Raw genomic sequence first — 18,531 nt, 5'->3', positions numbered from 1 at the left:
GAGTTGGCGTCCGGCCTCGGCGATGTAGAGGTCAGTGCGCCATACTACAACTGCACCTCCCTTGTCCGCGGGTTTTATGGTGAGGTTGGGATTGGAGCGGAGGGAGCGGAGGGCTGCACGTTCTGCGGGGGAGAGGTTGGAGTGGGTGAGAGGGGTGGAGAGTTGAGGCGATTGATGTCTCGACGGCAGTTGGAGATGAAGAGGTCGAGGGAGGGTAGGAGGCCTTGGGGTGGTGTCCAGGAGGAGGGGGTGTGTTGGAAGCGGGAGAAGGGGTCAGTAGAGGGAGGGTTAGGTTCACGGTTAAAGAAGTAAGCGTGGAGGCGGAGGCGGCGGAAAAACTGCTCTATGTCCAAGCGTGAGCGGTATTCGTTGATCTGTGGGTGGAGGGGTGGAGTGGCAGAAGATTGCTGGACGCAAGAAGTGATACCCTTTTCCTGGTAGTGGCTGCCATATTGATATGAACCATTAAACGTCCAAGCCTTTCAGAGAATGAGCTAATGAATTTGTAAATGCGTGAGTAGTTAAACAGATGAGCGATTGAATGGGTGACATGTTTGTGGGTGAAGTGGATCATTGGATTTTTGGGTGAACGAGTAGGTAAATGAGTGGATCGTGGATGAGTCAGTCAGGGACATAGTCAGGTGGGAGGAGGTCAGTTTGTTTTAGGTCAAGATAGTAGACAGGTCATTGTGGTGAATGGTCATGTTACCAGTTAGGGTTGAGAAGGGGTGATTGGCTTGGCATTCGCTACAGTGTTCAGTTGAGTTACGTTGGCTGATTACTGAATTAGACCAGGCATTTAAATTGTATAGCTTTTATATGGCATCTATGCAGGTCAGTCCCACACATCTGGCTCATGTATTCAACCCAAGATTAGGGTCAAAGACTTTTGTAGAGCCTAGTGAAAATCAGCCCATTGGAAATTTTCACATTCCCAGGCAATTACCACACAAGTCTGTGCTTCAGGGCCTTGTGGGGTAATGATGCAAATCTTCCAATTTATCACCCATTTCCAATGAATCATAGACTGGAAGATTTTGGACACTATTTCCAGCAGAAGTCACTGAATAGCAGGAAGATTTGTTGATTATACTGTTCAGTGGCAGAAAGACATTCATACTGCCACTTGTCAAACTCCACCAAAATAAGGCAATTCAATAAGCCTAGGGGCTGGGCTCAATATCTCCTGGCTTCCATTGTCATGAAGCATACAAGAGAAGGTAGTTGTCAGTGAGCCAACAAAGAATGCTACTATTATTTTTGAACTGTTTCACCTAAGGCCACAATTGGATATTTAGTCAATTCTTTGCTTCCAATGAGGCTGGTGCTCAAAAAAGTGCCTTTTGTGAAATCACAGGCTTGCTCTTTCATCCCATCAAAATAAATAGCTGAATAAGTTATGGCCCTTCTGATCGCTTTTTCCTACCATTCACCCACTAAAAGTATTCTTGCTGGGAGCATTGGTCTAGTTACGACTGATACAGTTCTATGGACCTCACTATAGAAAAGAAATCAGAACCAAAGAAAAGAAACAGTAACATTTGACTTTGACTTGGACATGAAATTTGGTTTAAATATTCAGAAGTAGTGAAATTCTAGATCTGTTTAGTGAGCAACTGAAAGAGAAAGGCCTGTTAGCAATTTGTGTCAAGCCCTTCAGAATTGATTTGCAGTAGCATTGGCTCAGATTGTTTTATAGTTGCTATCAGTTACACTTCAGTTCCCCTGTCCATGCACTTATTGTGGGTTTTTTATTCAGATCTTCAACATTACTGATTTTCTTTTTGTTTTTGTGTTGATTGGCTGCATCAGTGAACAGAAAAGGAAAGGTACTAAATAACTACCAATTACAATGTAATGCAAAATTTTCCGTATAGCACTTACTGTGTCCAGGTGTGTTCGTTGGTGTTTGGCACGATCGCTGGAGTTGCTGAAAGCCTTCTGGCAACCAGTATGTTGGCAAAGGTAAGGCTTCTCCCCTGTGTGGCTCCGCAGGTGGATTTTGAGATTTTCTAATCGAGAAAATGCTTTATTACAGCCTTCGAACTGCAATAAAGTATTAAGAAAACATACATATTACCATAAAGAAATAATTAATACAGGCAGTTTAGCTACAATGACTACAGTGTAAACTAACAGTTCTCTTCCAGTAAATCATTGCAGCTTAACATCTGTACTAACTCAGGGATGAAAGAAAAAAAATTGTGCTATTAATTCAACCTTTCAACACTGACATGTCCTAGAACAGCACAAGATTGAACTGGTTGCTTTTTGCTGTATTACGCTTCATCAACTCTTTCAAAAACATACATTACCTAGCTGATTTAAATCACACACATAGAGGGCATTTTATTCTCAAAGTGATCTCTCCAAGTGTCATGAAAGACAAATTAATAACCTTTTGGGCTTTACTTAAATGAGTAGCTACAAATCTGACTGTTGTCTGGGTTGATTTAGCCTATGTCCTGTTTATACCAATTAATAAGTCATTCCTTTTTCTCCAAGCTGCACTCTGATTTTTGGCATGAAAATATCAAATAGGGTTTTTAAGAGAGACTAGTCGTACGGTGGAATAAGTAGTAGCTTGGAACTTGCTGAAGCAGGAAATCATGTGGTATCTCTGGATAGTTATACGTTTTCCTGTACTTTACAGCTGCTCTTCTTTGCCTATGTCAGTTGCTGAAACTATAAATTGATAACAACATTGTGACCCAAATAAATTTGGGTCCTTGATATGCAAATAGGATAGTGTATATTTATTTTACCAAGATCTATGGATTGAGAAATAAACAAAGGAGAGGCTGTAAAAAGTAGAATAATAGGAGTGACATCAATGTCAAATCAGGTACAGAAAGTAAACTTTAAAAATGAAATATTGGATTAAAAGAGAAAATTCTCAACTCCTCTCTAATCCTTTTGCCAGTTTCTTTAAATCTACATCCCCTGGTAAATGATCTCACACCAAGGGAATCAGATTCTTCCCATCAACTTCACACGGCGCCTCGTAATTCACACGTCAACTAAATCTTCCCTGTCTCTTTTGTGCAAAACAGACCAAGTTATCTTCTGCTCTGATGCCATATGCCTGTATCAAAAAGGACAATATCCTATAGAACTTCAAAGCCAGTACATTGACACTGCACTGATGCTTTGAGAGATCTGTGAACACACAGCACAAAGCATTTAAAGTCTCTGCTCCTCTACACTTCTCAATATCCTACCATTAATTGAATGTGTTCTTGTGTTGCTTGCTGTCTCCAAATGAATTACCTTGCACCTTTCTGGATTGAACTCCATTTGCCACTTTTCCACAAGCCTGACTAGTTCAATGATATCTTTCTGTGGTTCACCATTTGGTTCCTCACTATCAACCACACATTAGTTTTATTTAAGTCTAATTCATTGAAAGAAGCCACAAAAATCAAGAGACGTAGTGCTGAACCCTGCTTACCCCACTGGAAACAGCACTCCACTCTCAAAAAAACCCATCATCCCTTTCCCTTTGTTTCTTACCTTTGAGCTAATTTTGGATCCAATTTGTTAGTTGCCCTTGGATCTTATGGGCTCTTACTTTTCTGATGATTCTACAATGTTGGAATATGTCAAAACACTTCCTAAAATCCATAGAGGCTACAACAATGCAGTTCTTATTGATCCTCCTTGTTGGTTGCTAAAATAATTCAGTAGTCATGAATGACATTCATTTAAAAAATCCATGCTGACTGTCCTTGATTAATATGCTACTCTAAAAGATGATTTAAGCTGTCATCAAGGTTAGGCTGACTGATCTGTAATTACTGAGTCCATCCCTGTCTCCCTTTTAAAACAATGATGTAACATTGGCTGTTCTCCAATCCTCCAGCATGATTCTTGTAGCTAAAGAATGATGGTCAGAGTCTCTAGCATTTCTTCACTTCTCTTAGTAGCCTGGATGCATTTCACCTTGCTCTGGCATTTTATCTACCCTCAAAGATGCTAAAATCCCTGATATTTCTTTCCCATAATGTTTACATAAGCCAATATTTCACAGCCATTCTCCTTAACTACATGTGTACATCCTCCTCTTTAGAGAAAATATCCAAAGTATTCACTACAAACCATGCTCACATCTTCTGCTTCTGCACACAAGTTAACTTTCTGCTCTCAAATCAACCCTATCTTTTCCTCAATTATCCATTTGTTCATTAGGTATTTCCTCGATTTGGCTTGCTTAAATATTCAATGTCTTCTCCTTACTCTCCTAATTTCTTTTAAATTTCAATCCTGCACTTTCTATATTCTCCTAGGCTTCCTGCAGTATTGAACTTTCAATATCTGGCATATGTTTCTTTTTTTGTGCTATCATACTCTGAATATCCTTTGATATCTGAGAGGTCTAGATTTTGGAGTTGCCCCCCTCTTTTGTTGTTGGAACATTTGTTCTGAACCCTCTTAACTTTTCCTTCAATTTATCACACTGCTGTCATATTGCTTTACCTTAGAGTAACCATTTCCAGTCCACTTTTCCCAAATCATAGTTGGCTTAGTGAAATTGGCCATTGTCCAATTTTAAATTTTATTCTTTGTTATCTTGGCATTTTTCCACCTAGTGGATTAAACAAATATTTTATATCTGGCGCATGTGCAGTATCAAGGTTCAATTCTCTCTATCTTTAACACTGTCACCACACTCTGTCCTATCTATGGCCCTTTTTTTGATGTTCAAGAAAGGAATGAGGTCAGTTATCTCCCATAGGTCAGAAGGGAGGGAGGATCAGAATGAGTCTTTCACAGTGCAGCCACCTCAGAAAATGAGATTTGCTGACCATGTGAAATGTAGAGAATGAATAAATTGGAAAAAACAAGTGATTTATGATTATCTTTATTTCCGAAAATATACCAATCAATATATCATGAATAGATTAGTGAATGGGTACCTATTTCAGTTTCTTCTTACTTCTTTGTTAAGTCATAAATCTGCATTAATCTTAAATCACATAAAACCATTGCCAGTAATCATTTCAAGTATATAATTATATGTTATTGTCACACCAAAGTGGTCTAACTGCTGATTTCATTATTAATAGAACTTCATAGCTATTATTTATACAGTTCTTCAAATCTCATTGCACAGAGAGATCTATTCTTTTCCCTCAAACAACTGACAGGGAAGGTTCAGGGAAGATGAGCTCATGGATGAAACAAATGAAATCTCTATTTGCAATAAAAATGTTTTAAATAACTAATTCAGGTGACATATAAATCACATGGATTCTGTAGCACTGTCTTACATCACCTGACAAGACACAAGAGTAATTTAAATATTTGATTGCCTGAGATGTTCAGCTATACAATCCAGCTATAATACATTTCACTTAGATCCCTTAATCCATGTTTAACCAGATTTCCAGTGTATTGCAATATAACCATTTATCAGTTCACTATAAAATTAACAAAGATAAAGAAATAATCTTGGATTGCTACTTAACCTGCTTCCAATTCCATATTTTGACTGGATTATAAGTGACAAGAATCAGATTTGCTTTCTCTAAAATGCTGGAAGAAGATCCTCTAGGCAATACTAGTTTTGAATTATTTTCCCCTCAGATAAATTAAGAAACTTTTAAAAATTGACAATGGTGTAAGTGGGACCCAAATCATAGATAATTTTGGAATTATCCAGCACTCCAACTCAAATAATTTCTTCTGGGCAAGTGTAAAATTCAGCACATTCTTAACATTAATGTATAGCTATAAAAGAAAAAAGTAAGATTGAGAAAGCTAAGGCTGTCTCAATGAATATCAATTGTAGCCCTGTATTACATTTCTGGGGGAAATGAGCTGTGATGGAATATGGAGCTAAATAGCAGCAGTGTGCTGTTCAGCAACCTTACTAATATCCATGGTAGCTGCTGTCCGGTCAGATAAACAAAATGGCCTTTATATAACAGTAAGAAAAGAGAAGGTCATTGACTACTGACATTGGAGACAGACAACACATGGAAAATCTTAAGATTTTCAATCCAAACTACTTTATTTTTGTTTTGTACAAAAAAAACCATAGCCAGAGAGGATTGTGTCAGGTTTTGATTAGTGATTTACTTAGAATTTAACATTGTTTTAATAACTTTATAAAATACAATTTTGTTTTCTTTTGACAGCACCTCATCTGAGAAAATGGTCAAATAAAACATGGTTTGTTTCATGTTAGATACGTGTGCCAGACAGCACAGTGGTTAACATTGCAGCCTCACAGCACCAGGGATCTGGGTTCAATTCCACTCTTGGATGATGCTCTTTGCTGGGTTGGTGCAGTCTTGATAGGCCAAATGGACTCTTTCTAAAGTGTAGGGACTCTATGAAAGTCAAAGCATAGTTTATTTTCTGCTGTGTTGTTTGAGCAGTTATTAATGCTAACTGATGCTACTATTCCTTTATTCTGATAGAAATTTTTTGCTCACCTCTAGTCCCCAATCTGACTTTCTATTGCAGGTTTTCTTATTTTGCTTAGTTTAGCAGTACAACTGTGATAGTTGATTATACAAACCTAATTCTCTTGTTTCTCCTGGAGTCCAAATATCCTGTCATAAATATTTTTCCTCCCGTATGAATCAAGACACATCTGACCTCATCATATGAGAAATCCATTCTTTCCACGTATCTTAAATGATGGACCTCCTTCCTGCTGCCAGTCTTTCATAGAATCCCTACAGTGTGGAATCAGGCCCTTCAGCCCAACAAGTCCACACTGACCGATCCCCCTATAACCCACCTCATCTACACATCCCTGAACACTACGGGCAATTTAGCATGGCCAATCCATCTAGCCTGCACATCTTCGAACTGTAGGAGGAAATTGGAGCACCCCAAGCAAACCCACGCAGACATAGGGAGAATGTGCAAAATCCACACAGACAGACATCCGAGGGTGGAACTGAACTTGGGTCCCTGGCGCTGAGAGGCAGCAGTACTAACCACTGAGCCAGTGGGTCTCCTTCCTCTCCTTCTTGCAATGTTCACGTTATCTTTAGCCTATTATTTGCTGACTTACATAGTCTTTTTAGTGTCCTACCAAGGCCTTCACCTTGTCTTAATATAAAACAAAGTATTGACAACATATGTGACCAGGGTGACATACAAGGCATGTATCTGTTGCTATTATTATTCTTGACTTATAAAAGAGCCACTATCCAGAACAACCCAAAATTAGGTATGGACCATTTTCCATTTTGGAAATTAGACCTTTTCATCATCTCATCAACCACTAACAGTTTTTAAAAAATGACATTGTTGTTACCCAATGAATTACAATGAATAATTAGATTTGATAATCATTATTGTGGTACGGTGAGTTTTTATTCCAATAACATTGTGGACTATGTGATCTAAGAAAGTTCCAATCTCCAGTGATAGCATTGAAGCTAAACTTTAAATATACAAGCATTTATGGTTTTTCTACAGCAGTTTATTTTCTTCTCCTTATTCTCTACCTAGAAAACCGGTGCTGTAGAAATAATTGGTGCTTCTTATTTAGTGGGATATTGTTTACCCCTTCAAAACTCCATTTCCAAAATTCATGAACGACTCCATAACTGACTTCCACCATCTAGTCCCTCCTTTGAATGTCTGCAGATTTAAGACTTGTCAAGGTTTAAACGTATAAGATGTAATGTATTACTTGTTTTGAAGGTAATATCACAGCCAAGGCTAATTCTTTCTTGAGTCAACACCTACACATTGACTATAGCAGGGGTCACTGGACAGTGATCAGTAATGGAAACTTCTCATCGCATAGAAACAAATCCTTTGATCTGAGTCCAACTCAATGCTGGCTTAATTTCACCAGTTCAGAATGCATGAACTCGAAACTTTTCTTCTGCATTACATAGTGAATATTATGAATGTATTTATGCATTCAGCTTCTTATTGAAGTAGCATCAAATTTTATTTAGGAACGGAGATCTATAAGAAAAAGTACCAGCTGAATGTTTCCTAACAGTAAAACTCTAGTATCAGCCTTGGCTCATTGGTAGCAATCTCATCTTTAAATCAGAACAGTGTTTGTTTAAATCACATCCTGGAAATCCTATTGCATTATCTCGGCTACATCATGATATTCAACTTCCATTATCTGATTGTAATATCTGAAATCTCAAGAGGATAAAATTAGTTTTACAAGGACAAATATGACAAATACAAATAGGGTTGTTAAATGTACTTTGGCTGCTAGAACATTGATTCTTACTTTGACAATGAATATAGGATGCTATTTGTCAAATGCTTTAAATGAGATTTTGTACAATGGGCTTACTAAAGACTGCATACCCATTGAATGTCAGGTAAATAAATGTTAATTTTGCAATTATCTAGGAATGAGTGAGAAAATGTTGATTTGTTCATTTGAAACAAATGTTGACAAAAAAAAATCTCTAAATGGGAGGATACAAGTCATTAATTGTCTGATTCTACATGCATTTCTTTCACAAAACAAAGAATTTGTTAAATGTTCTAGAGGAAGGGCATCTTGTAACTTGATGCTTTATAAAGAATTTGGAGGGCTTTGAAATTTTTGTTGTGCATATAAACTTTTTTTATTTAAAGTGAGAGAATGAATATTATATATTACTGTACTTTTTAATTCATTTAATTCATTTCCATGTGCATAGATCACTGAAAGTTGCCACCCAGGTTGATAGCGTTGTTAAGAGGCGTACAGTATGTTAGGTTTTATTGGTAGAGGGATTGAGTTTCGGAGCCATGAGGTCACGTTGCAGCTGTACAAAACTCTGGTGCGGCCGCACTTGGAGTATTGCGTACAGTTCTGGTCACCGCATTATAGGAAGGATGTGGAAGCATTGGAAAGGGTGCAGAGGAGATTTACCAGGATGTTGCCTGGTATGGAGGGAAGGTCTTATGAGGAAAGGCTGAGGGTTTTGAGGCTGTTTTCGTTAGAGAGAAGAAGGTTAAGAGGTGACTTGATAGAGACATACAAGATGATCAGAGGATTAGATCGGGTGGACAGTGGGAGCCTTTTTCCTCGGATGGTGATGGCTAGCACGAGGGGACATAGCTTTAAATTGAGGGGTGATAGATATAGGACAGATGTCAGAGGTAGGTTCTTTACCCAGAGAGTAGTAAGGGCGTGGAATGCCCTGCCTGCAAAAATAGTAGACTCGCCCACTTTAAGGGCATTTAAATGGTCATTGGATAAACATATGGATGATAATGGAATAGTTTAGGTTAGATGGGCTTCAGATTGGTTTCACAGGTCGGCGCAACATCGAGGGCCGAAGGTCCTGTACTGCGCTGTAATGTTCTATGTTCTATGTTCTATTTATGGAATATGGACATTGCTGGCTGGGCCAACATTTATTGCCTTTCCCTAACAGCCCTTGATAAAGTGGTGGCGAGCTCCATTCTTGAACCGTTGCAGTCCGTGTGCTGTAGATAGACCCTCAATGTCATTAGGGAGGGAATTCCATGATTTTAACCTAACAACTCTAAAGGAATGGCGATATAATTCCAAGTCACTTGGCTTTCTGAACTATATAAGTAAAAGGCGCTATATAAATGCAAATTCTTGATTTTTATCAGTTTAAACTTTGATTCTGAACAATTTTGGAAGTCCAATCTCCAGGGCGATGTATTTTGAGAGGAAGTTGAATATTAAAAATTCGGATTGTTTTATTACCATCATTTTGTCTTGGGATACAATGAAATCTTTCTTAAAAGCAAATGGTGGAGACTTGATCTCTTAAGAGAATATTGTGAGTGAATATAAAACTCAAGGGCATGACCTTCGTTCAGTACATCATCCAAACAATGTTTAAGTTACTGGATTCTCGGTGCTATCAGAATGCAGTAAAAATAATTTGGAAGGAATTGCTGAATTCACTCCAATAATGTTGAAATAAGAGAAAAATTTGGCTGAATTTGCTATATTTTTCTTGAATTGACTGAATGTTAATAAGTGTAACAGTAAGAGAAACTGAGATCTGCAGAGAATACATCGCAATTATAAGTAATTCTATTTTCCCCTGTAAGAGGTTGCCAGGATCTTTGGGATAATTGTATTATTTGGCAGTATAACATTTTAAAAATTATATTTTCTGTCCATTTCTTTTAATTTATTTGGGTCATATGTTTCCAAAGACCAAGAGGAATGGCTCACAATCTGTTGTCAATGATGGTACATAGAAGGCATACAAATGTAGCCCTGGAATGAAAATGGAACTGAATACATAGCTGGTTGGCAACAAGATTGCCCTTGAGAAGATGGTGGCAAGCTGTCTTCTTGAACTGCTGCAAGTCCACGTGCTGTAGGTCAACCCACAATGCCCTTAGGGAGGGAATTCCAAGATTGTGACACAGCAACAGTGAAGGAACACCAATATATTTCCAAGTTAAGATGGTGATTGGCTTGGAATGGAACTTGCAGGTGGTGGTGTTCCCATGTATCTGCTGCCCTTGTCCTTATAGATAGATGTGTTTATGGGTTTAGAATGCACTGTCTAAGTGTTTTTGATGAATTTCTGCACTGCATCTTGTAGAAAGTACACACTGCTACAGCTGAGCATTGGTGCTGGAGGGACTGGATGCTTGTGGATGTGATGCCAATCAAGTGGGCTACTTTGTCCTGAATGGTGTCAAGCTTCTTGCGTGTTGTTGGAGCTGCACCCATCCAGGCAGGTGGGGATTATTCCATCACACTCTTGACTTGTGCCTTGTAGATGGTGGACAGGTTTTGGGGAGTCAGGAGGGGAGTTACTCGTCGCAGTATTCCTAGTCTCTTTTAGCCACTGTGTTTATGTGGCAAATCCAGTTGAGTTTCCGGCCAATGGTAACCCTTAGGATGTTGATAGCGAGGGATTCAGTAATAGTGACACAACTGAATTTCAAGAGGCAGTGTTTAGAGTGTCTCTTACTAACGATGGTCATTGACTGGAATTTGTGTGGTGCAAATGTTATTTGCCACTTGTCAACCCAAGCCTGGATATTATCCAAACCTTGAGGCATTTGAACTCGGACAGCTTCAGTTTCTGAGAAGTCACGAATGGTGCTGATCTTTGTGCAATCATCGCTGAACACCCCCACTTCTGACCATATGTTGGAAGAAGGTCATTGATAACACAGCTGAAGATCACTGAGCCTAGCACGCTATCCTGAGGAACTCCTGGAGCCGAGATGGCTGATTTCCAACAACCACAACAATCTTCCAAAATGCCAGGTTGGGCCTCAACCAGCAGAGAGTTTGCCCCCCTATATCCATTGGTTCTAGTTTTGGTAGAATTTCTTAATGTCATACTCAGTCGAACGCAGCCCTAATGTCAAGAGCTGTCACTCTCACCTCACCTATGGAATGCAGTGCTTTCATCCATAATTGAACCCAGTATGTAAATGAGGTCATAGAAACATAGACGATAGGAACAGGAGGAGGCCATTTGGCCCTTCAAGCCTGTTCTGCCATTATTCACAATCATGGCTGATTGTCCAACTCAATAGCCTAATCCTGCTTTCTCCCCATAACATTTGATCCCATTCACCCCAAGTGCTGTATCTAGTTGCCTCTTGAATACATTCAATGTTTTGGCATCAACTACTTCCTGTGGTAATGAACTCCACAGGCTCACCACTGTTTGGGTGAAGAAATGTCTCCTCATCTCCGTCCTAAATTGTCTACCCCAAATCCTCATACTGTGACCCCTGGTTCTGGACAAACCCACCTTCTGAAAGATCCTTCCTGCATCTACCCTGTTCAGTCCTGTTAGAATTTTACAAGTCTCTATAAGATTCCCCCCCTCATTCATCTGAACTCGAGCAAAAACAGTCCCACAACCTCATCAATTTCTCCTCATACATCAAACCCGCCATCCTGGAATCATCCTGCTAAGCCTTCGCTGCACTCCCCCGAGAGCAAGAGCATCATTCCTCAGAAAAGGATACCAAAATTGGACACAATATTCCAGGTGTGGTCTCACCAAGGCCCTGTACAATTGCTCTTGTACTCAAAACCTCTCGCAATGAAGGCCAACATACCATTTGCCTTCTTTGCCATCTGCTGCACCTGCATGCTTACCATCAGCGACTGGTGCACAAGGATGCCGAGATCCTGCAGCACACTCCCCTCTCCCAATTTACAGCCATTCAGGTAGTAATCTGCCTTCTTGTTTTTGCTTCCAAAGTGAATGACCTCACATTTATCCAAATTATACTGCATCTGCCATTGATTTGCCCACTCACCCAACCTGTCCAGATCATGCTGAAGGGTCTCTGCATCCTTGTCACAGTTCACCCTCCCACCCAACCTTGTATCATCTGCAAACTTGGAGATGTTACATTTTGTTCACTCATCCAAATTATTAATATATATCGTGAATAGCTGGGTTCCCAGCACCGATCCCTGTGGCACCCCGATAGTTACTGCCTACCAATTTGAAAAGGACCCATTAATTCCTACTCTTTGTTTTCTCTCTGTCAACCAGTTTCCTATCCATCTCAATACACCGCCCCAATCCCACATGTTTTAATCTTGCACACTAATCTCTTATGTGGGACTTTGTCAAACACTTCCTGAAATTCCAAATATACTATAATTGACTGGCTCCCCCTTGTCGACTCTACTAGTTACATCTTCATAAAATTCAAACAGATTTGTCAAGCATTTGTCAAGGTCAGGAGTTGAGTGTTGGAACCCAAAATGGGCACCAATGAGAAGGTTATTGCTGAGAAGATACTGATTGATATCACTGTTTATGACACCTTGCATCATTTTACTGATGATCAAGAGTAGACTGATGGGGTGGTAATTTCCTGGTTGGATTGTCTTGCTTTTTGTGTACAGGACATACCTGGACAATTTTCCACACTGGAACACTTGGCTAGGGGCACAACAAGTTCTCGAGCATAAGACTTCAGTACTATTGCTGGAATATTGTCAGGGCACATAGCCTTTGCAGTATCCAATGCCTCCAACCATTTCTTGATAAGACTGGGAGTAAATCGAATTGGCTGAAGACTTGTATCTATGATGCTGGGGCCACTGGAGGAAGCCAAGATGAATTATCCACTCTGCACTTCTGGTTTAAGATTGCTGCGACTGCATCAGCCTGATTTTTTGCACTAATGAGGGCATCATTGAGGATAGGGCTATTTGTGAAGCCTACTCCTCCAGTGAACTGTTTAATTGCCCACCACCATTCACAACTGGAAGTGGCAGAACTGTAGAGCTTACGTCTAATCCATTAGTTGTGGGACCACTTTCCTCTATCTACCACTTGCTGCTTATGCTGTTTGACACGCAAAAAGTCCTGTTTGGCAGCTTCACCAGGTTAACACTTCAGTTTATGTGTAAGTACATAACTGTTCCACAGAACAAAATGATTTCTCTGCTCCTTGGGCCACGATGGGAACAATGTCAAATTCTGCTAGCATGAAGCTCCCACAGCAGAGTGCCTGGATTGATGAATATTGTGGGGATTATCTTTAGGCCTGGTGATTGGCACTCATGCAGCTGCTAAAGTGGACAAGAAAGTGGAGTTAACAAGGTGTAAAGCTGGATGAACACAGCAAGCCAGGCAGCATCAGAGGAGCAGGAAAGCTGACATTTCGGGTCTAGACCCTTTTTCAGAAATGGGGGAGGGGAAGGGGGCTCTGAGATAAATAGAGACAGGCGGGGAGGCGATGATGGAAGGTGGATAGAGGAGCAGATAGGTGGAGAGAAGACGGACAGGTCAAGGAGGCAGGGATGGAGCCAGTATAGGTGAGTATAGGTGGGGAGTTGGGATGGGGGTTGGTCAGTCAAGGGAAGACGGACAGGTCAAGGAAGTGGAGACGAGGCTGGTAGGTAGGAGGTGGGGGTGGGTCAGTGAAGTGGGAGGAGCGGATAGGTGGGAGAAAAGACGGACAGGTCAAGGAGGCGGGGACGAGCTGGACTGGTTTTGGGATGAGGTCGGGGGTGGGGAGATTTTGAAGCTTGTGAAGCCCACATTGGGCTGCAGGGTTCCCGAGTGAGATACGAGGTGCTGTTCCTGCAGCCTTTGAGTGGCATCGTTGTGGCACTGGAGGCGGCCCAGGATGGACATGTCGTCCAAGGAGTGGGAGGGGGAGTTGAAGTGGTTCGCGACTGGGAGGTGCAGTTGTTTGTCACGAACCAAGCATAGGAGTTCCACAAAGCGGTCTCCATGTCTCCGCTTGGTTTCTCCGATGTAGAGGAGGCCACATTGGGAACAGCGGATACAATATACTGACTGTTAATGGTAAAACTTTAATTTAAAACATTTAAATCTGTATGGACTTTGCAGTTCAAAGATTCATATGGCACACAGTTTTAAATGAGTGCTGTCTTTATGAAAGTATTTACTATTTTGTTGTAATTTAAGAAAAAAGGAGAGAAAGAGCCTGAAATTCCCTCCCTAAGAGCATTGTGGGCCTATCTATAGCACATGGACGGCAGCAGTTCAAGGAGGCAACTCACCACCACCTTCTTAAGGGTATCTAGGGATGGGCAATAAATGCTGGCCAGCCAGCAATGCCCATGTCCCACTCGTGAATTAAAAATAAAATTTGTAATCACATTACCAACAAGCAATATATTGACAACTTTAGTGCAATTTACATCCATAATGTTGATTGAACAACATAAGAATCTTCTGAGAATTGAACAAGCCATTCAGCATAACAAGTTCATTATTTTTAACAACTCCTACTCAACTCTCTTCCTTCTCACCATCTCCCGAATCCATTCTTAGACCAGAAATAGTAGTTTATTCTACAATAAGGTGTTCCACCTGATTTGTCTTATTATCTATTCCATAAATTAGTGTTTGCAATAAGATGAGGTAACCAAAGGAAGCAGAAGTGCTTCACGTGGTGGATTTTCCATTTGTGATTGCAAGTTTAAAATCTGACAGGTTGGATTTACCAATACATTTTTCATGCAATAAAAATGAACCTTGCATAAAGGCCCAACAAAATATTCAAACATTCAACATGATCCTAAAATCACATCTTGTTCTCCAACCAGAGCCAACTAGGAAATCTTAGAAAACTCAAATCACAACCCAGTGGGAAGTCAAAATTATTAACATATATAGTCTAGAATTCTACTTAATGGTTTAAAGATTGGCTGTTGGCAGCACCAGTGGTTGTTGAGCTATTTATTTTGGCATTCACATAGGCAATATCCCCAAATAACAGAAATTATTACAATTCATCCACAAATGTGAAAACCTATAATTTATAAAGACTCACACGCCTGTCATTATCTTTAGCTCATGATGACCTTTTCTGTTTTATACTAAGTGTTTCTATTTCCCTCAATAATTCTTAACTTTCTAAATTCAAACTCATCCAATGCTTATATATCTGAAGTTCCTCTTGCAACTCATTTGCACAATGTATTGTGTTTTCAAAGAATAAGTTATATTGTCTGCTAATTCATCATCCTCTCACATTTCACCTCAAAATTTTCTCTCTATTGCAACCTTGTGCTGTACTTATCAGTGGTGGGAAGGTCATTCCTTTCTCTGAACTCTTATTTCCACATTCCCTGTTTCTCTGCTTCTTCCTGCGTCAATATGACTCAAACTGTTATTTCCTAATCCAATCCTTTGTTTTCCATTATCTAAAGTTTATAGAACTCCTTATCTTCTGCAGTTTCTTGTTTTTTTCCCTTCAATTTGCAAACTTTGTATCATTCATAAAACATATTGTGGCAAGCATTTTGTTTTAAATTTAAATTTCAGTCTGCCTCCAAGAGACCAAACAATACTTAACACTGTCCATCTGCTTCCTTCAAAATGTATGCCATACTTTGCCACAATGCTAACACTGCTTGCACAACAGCAGATCTAGAGAGACAGTGACAATAGTACATAAGCAGTTATAATTCCGCTACCAACATAAATTGAAATAACTTTGTGGATAAATGCACTTCCCAATGAGGTATTGAGAAGTATAGGTCAAAAGAGTTCAGGTTACATTGTGTCAGCTGTGTTAGTATTTCAAACAAAATTAAAATCTACTCCTAAAATCCTCACTCTACCTTTGAGATTGCCAGACTCCACAATTCCAACCACCAGATAATCTGTAATCTTCCATCCTCAACTCATCCAAAACTCTGATGCTTGTACTTTGCTCACCCTCTGCCCCTGTGCTTGCTGATCTACAAAGCTTCAGATTCATTCACATTGAAATTCTGTCATGAACTTTTTCCTACTTACCTGTGCCAGCAACTCCAGTCCTATTACTCTCCAAAAATTGACTCTTTCAGCTCTGGCTTCCAATCTAGTTCATAATTTTCCCGTTATTCCATCACCACTAACAACACAACCCATAGTCTGCTGCAACTTTGGATACTGTGCTTTCAGCCTTTTAAGCTCAATGTTTTGAAATTCCCTCCCTAAGCCTACCTGGCTTTTCATCACTATCTTAACATCAATCTTTTTGGCCAAGCTTTCCCATTTTATCTAATATATCCTTCACTGATTTACTGTTCATTTTTGTCTGATTACATTTCTACATTAAGTATGTTATACAAAGGTACATTGTTGCTGCGGTTGGAATTATATTACCAAATATGGCAATCAAAACATCCTGTTGCACTCTAGACTTGTTCATGACTTGATCCCCATCATCTTACACCTGTAGAAATTCTCACCCAAATAATCAGTATTTATCCCAACAGTTTGTCCTTTAATACTATCTTTACAGAGCACTATTAAAAAAATAGAATAGGGACCTGATAATCTGTTGCATAGAGGATATGAAAAGCTGAATTTTGTAGAGTTGGCGATGATTATATGTTGGAAATAAAAGAGATGCCATTGGGTTTTAAGAAAGGACAACACAGCAATAAAAAAAAACAATGAGTTATTTATAAGATAATGCAAAGCTGACAGGAAAATCTCCCTTTGTGGATCCAGGAATTATTTGCAGCACACTTAAGCTGACAGTGAGTTGTATAGTAAAATGGATGAATCCATTATTCTTGAGGGGCAGCCTGGAAACCCCAACACCTGCAAGTTCTCCTCCTAGCCACATACTATCCTGACTTGGAACTATATCACCAAACCTTCATTATCAAAAATCCTGGAACTCCCTTCCTAACAATGTTGCGAGTTGTCTCTACATAGAATCACCAGAATTGTTACGGCAGAAAAGGGGGCCATTCAGCCCAACATGTTTGCATTAGCTCTCCAACGAGCCTTATGACTTGGTGCCATTCACCTGCAATTTCCCCAGATTTTTGCATGTTATTCCTATTCAAATAATTGACCAATGGCCTCTTGAATGCCTCAAGTGATTCTACCTTCACCACATTTCCAGACAGTGCATTACAGACCCAAATCACTAGTGTGAAAATGTCTTATTTGCTGTTTTACAAATCACTTTGAATCTGTGCCCTCTCATTCTCTATGCTTTTATGAGTGGGACAATTTCTCCCCAACTATTCTAAGGAGGCTGGCCATGATTTTGAAAAATGCCATAAGATCTCCTCTTAGTCATCTTTTCTCCAGAGAGAACATTCCCAAGCTCTCCAATCTATCCTCATTACTGAATTTTCTCATCCCTGGAACAATTTTTGTAAATCTCTCTGCAGCACTCTCTATTTCCAATACATTCATATCCTTCCTATCATGTGGAATCCAGAACTGTACACAACACTGAAGGTGAAGTCTAACAAGTGTCTTGTATAAGTTTGCATAGCTTCCATGCTCTGTACTCTATGCACCTATTAATAAAGCTGAGGATACTAGACATTTTATTAATTCCACATATCCTATCACCTTGAGTGATCTTTGCATATATACATCCAGTTCCCTCTGCAAGAACTGTACTCTCTATTTTATATTATCTGTCCATGTTCTTCCTATCAAAATACATCACACAGAATGCAGTTAATTATTACCTTCTCAACCATTAATGGTTGACAATAAATGTTGGCCTAATCAGTGATATCCACACTCTGAACAAATAATTTTTTAATATTACCTACAGCATAGTAGAGAACTGATACTGCCTATATATAAGATAATACAGAACTATAGAGAGAATATTATAAGACTGGCAGTAGGTTGTATTGAGGGTAACACTTACAGAAGTCTAATAGCCTAGTGCACTGCAGCACGTTGTCAGTGATTTGTACATCGAATATGAACAGATGATAATGATGTACATGGAGGGAACAAAGAGTAATTTCCTGCCTTGTAACCAAGTGCAGTGAATGATCTGGACAGTCAATATCATAAAGCTAAGTGGGTGAGAACATATCAGTAAAGCAGCACACCTGATTATACTCCATGAAAAGAAAGAAAATTATATATGCTTTTTTTTTTTTATACGGACTTCCCAAAATTGACTGGATGATATCACCAGGTGATACATACACCCAACGGTAGGCCAGGAATATCTCCCCTTAAAGATTTGAAAATTAGTCTTATACAGTAAGTCAGAGGATACCATAGAGTTGGCAGTGGGAGCCACACAGAATAACGAGGTGCTGGCAGTAAGTTACCTAAATGATAATATAGGGAGGCAGTGAATTACATAGAG

At 39.6% G+C, this 18,531-nt stretch overlaps 1 protein-coding gene across 3 annotated transcripts in view; it reads right to left on the bottom strand.

Moving 5' to 3' along the window:
* The window catches only part of LOC109925833 (zinc finger protein GLIS3-like), a 220,966-nt gene that overhangs the window by 115,112 nt on the left and 87,323 nt on the right, over positions 1-18,531 (bottom strand). For all 3 annotated transcript variants that reach the window (XM_048602115.1, XM_048602116.1, XM_048602117.1), the window contains exon 3: positions 1,885-2,046. In XM_048602115.1, coding sequence (XP_048458072.1) covers positions 1,885-2,046 — 162 coding nt within the window. The remainder of the gene's footprint in view (positions 1-1,884; positions 2,047-18,531) is intronic.

Source organism: Rhincodon typus, chromosome 10 (genome assembly GCF_021869965.1).
Source record: "Rhincodon typus isolate 14 chromosome 10, sRhiTyp1.1, whole genome shotgun sequence".
NCBI lineage: Eukaryota > Metazoa > Chordata > Chondrichthyes > Orectolobiformes > Rhincodontidae > Rhincodon > Rhincodon typus.
The sequence above is the reverse complement of the archived record's forward strand: the minus strand, read 5'-3'. Positions and strand labels throughout refer to the sequence as shown.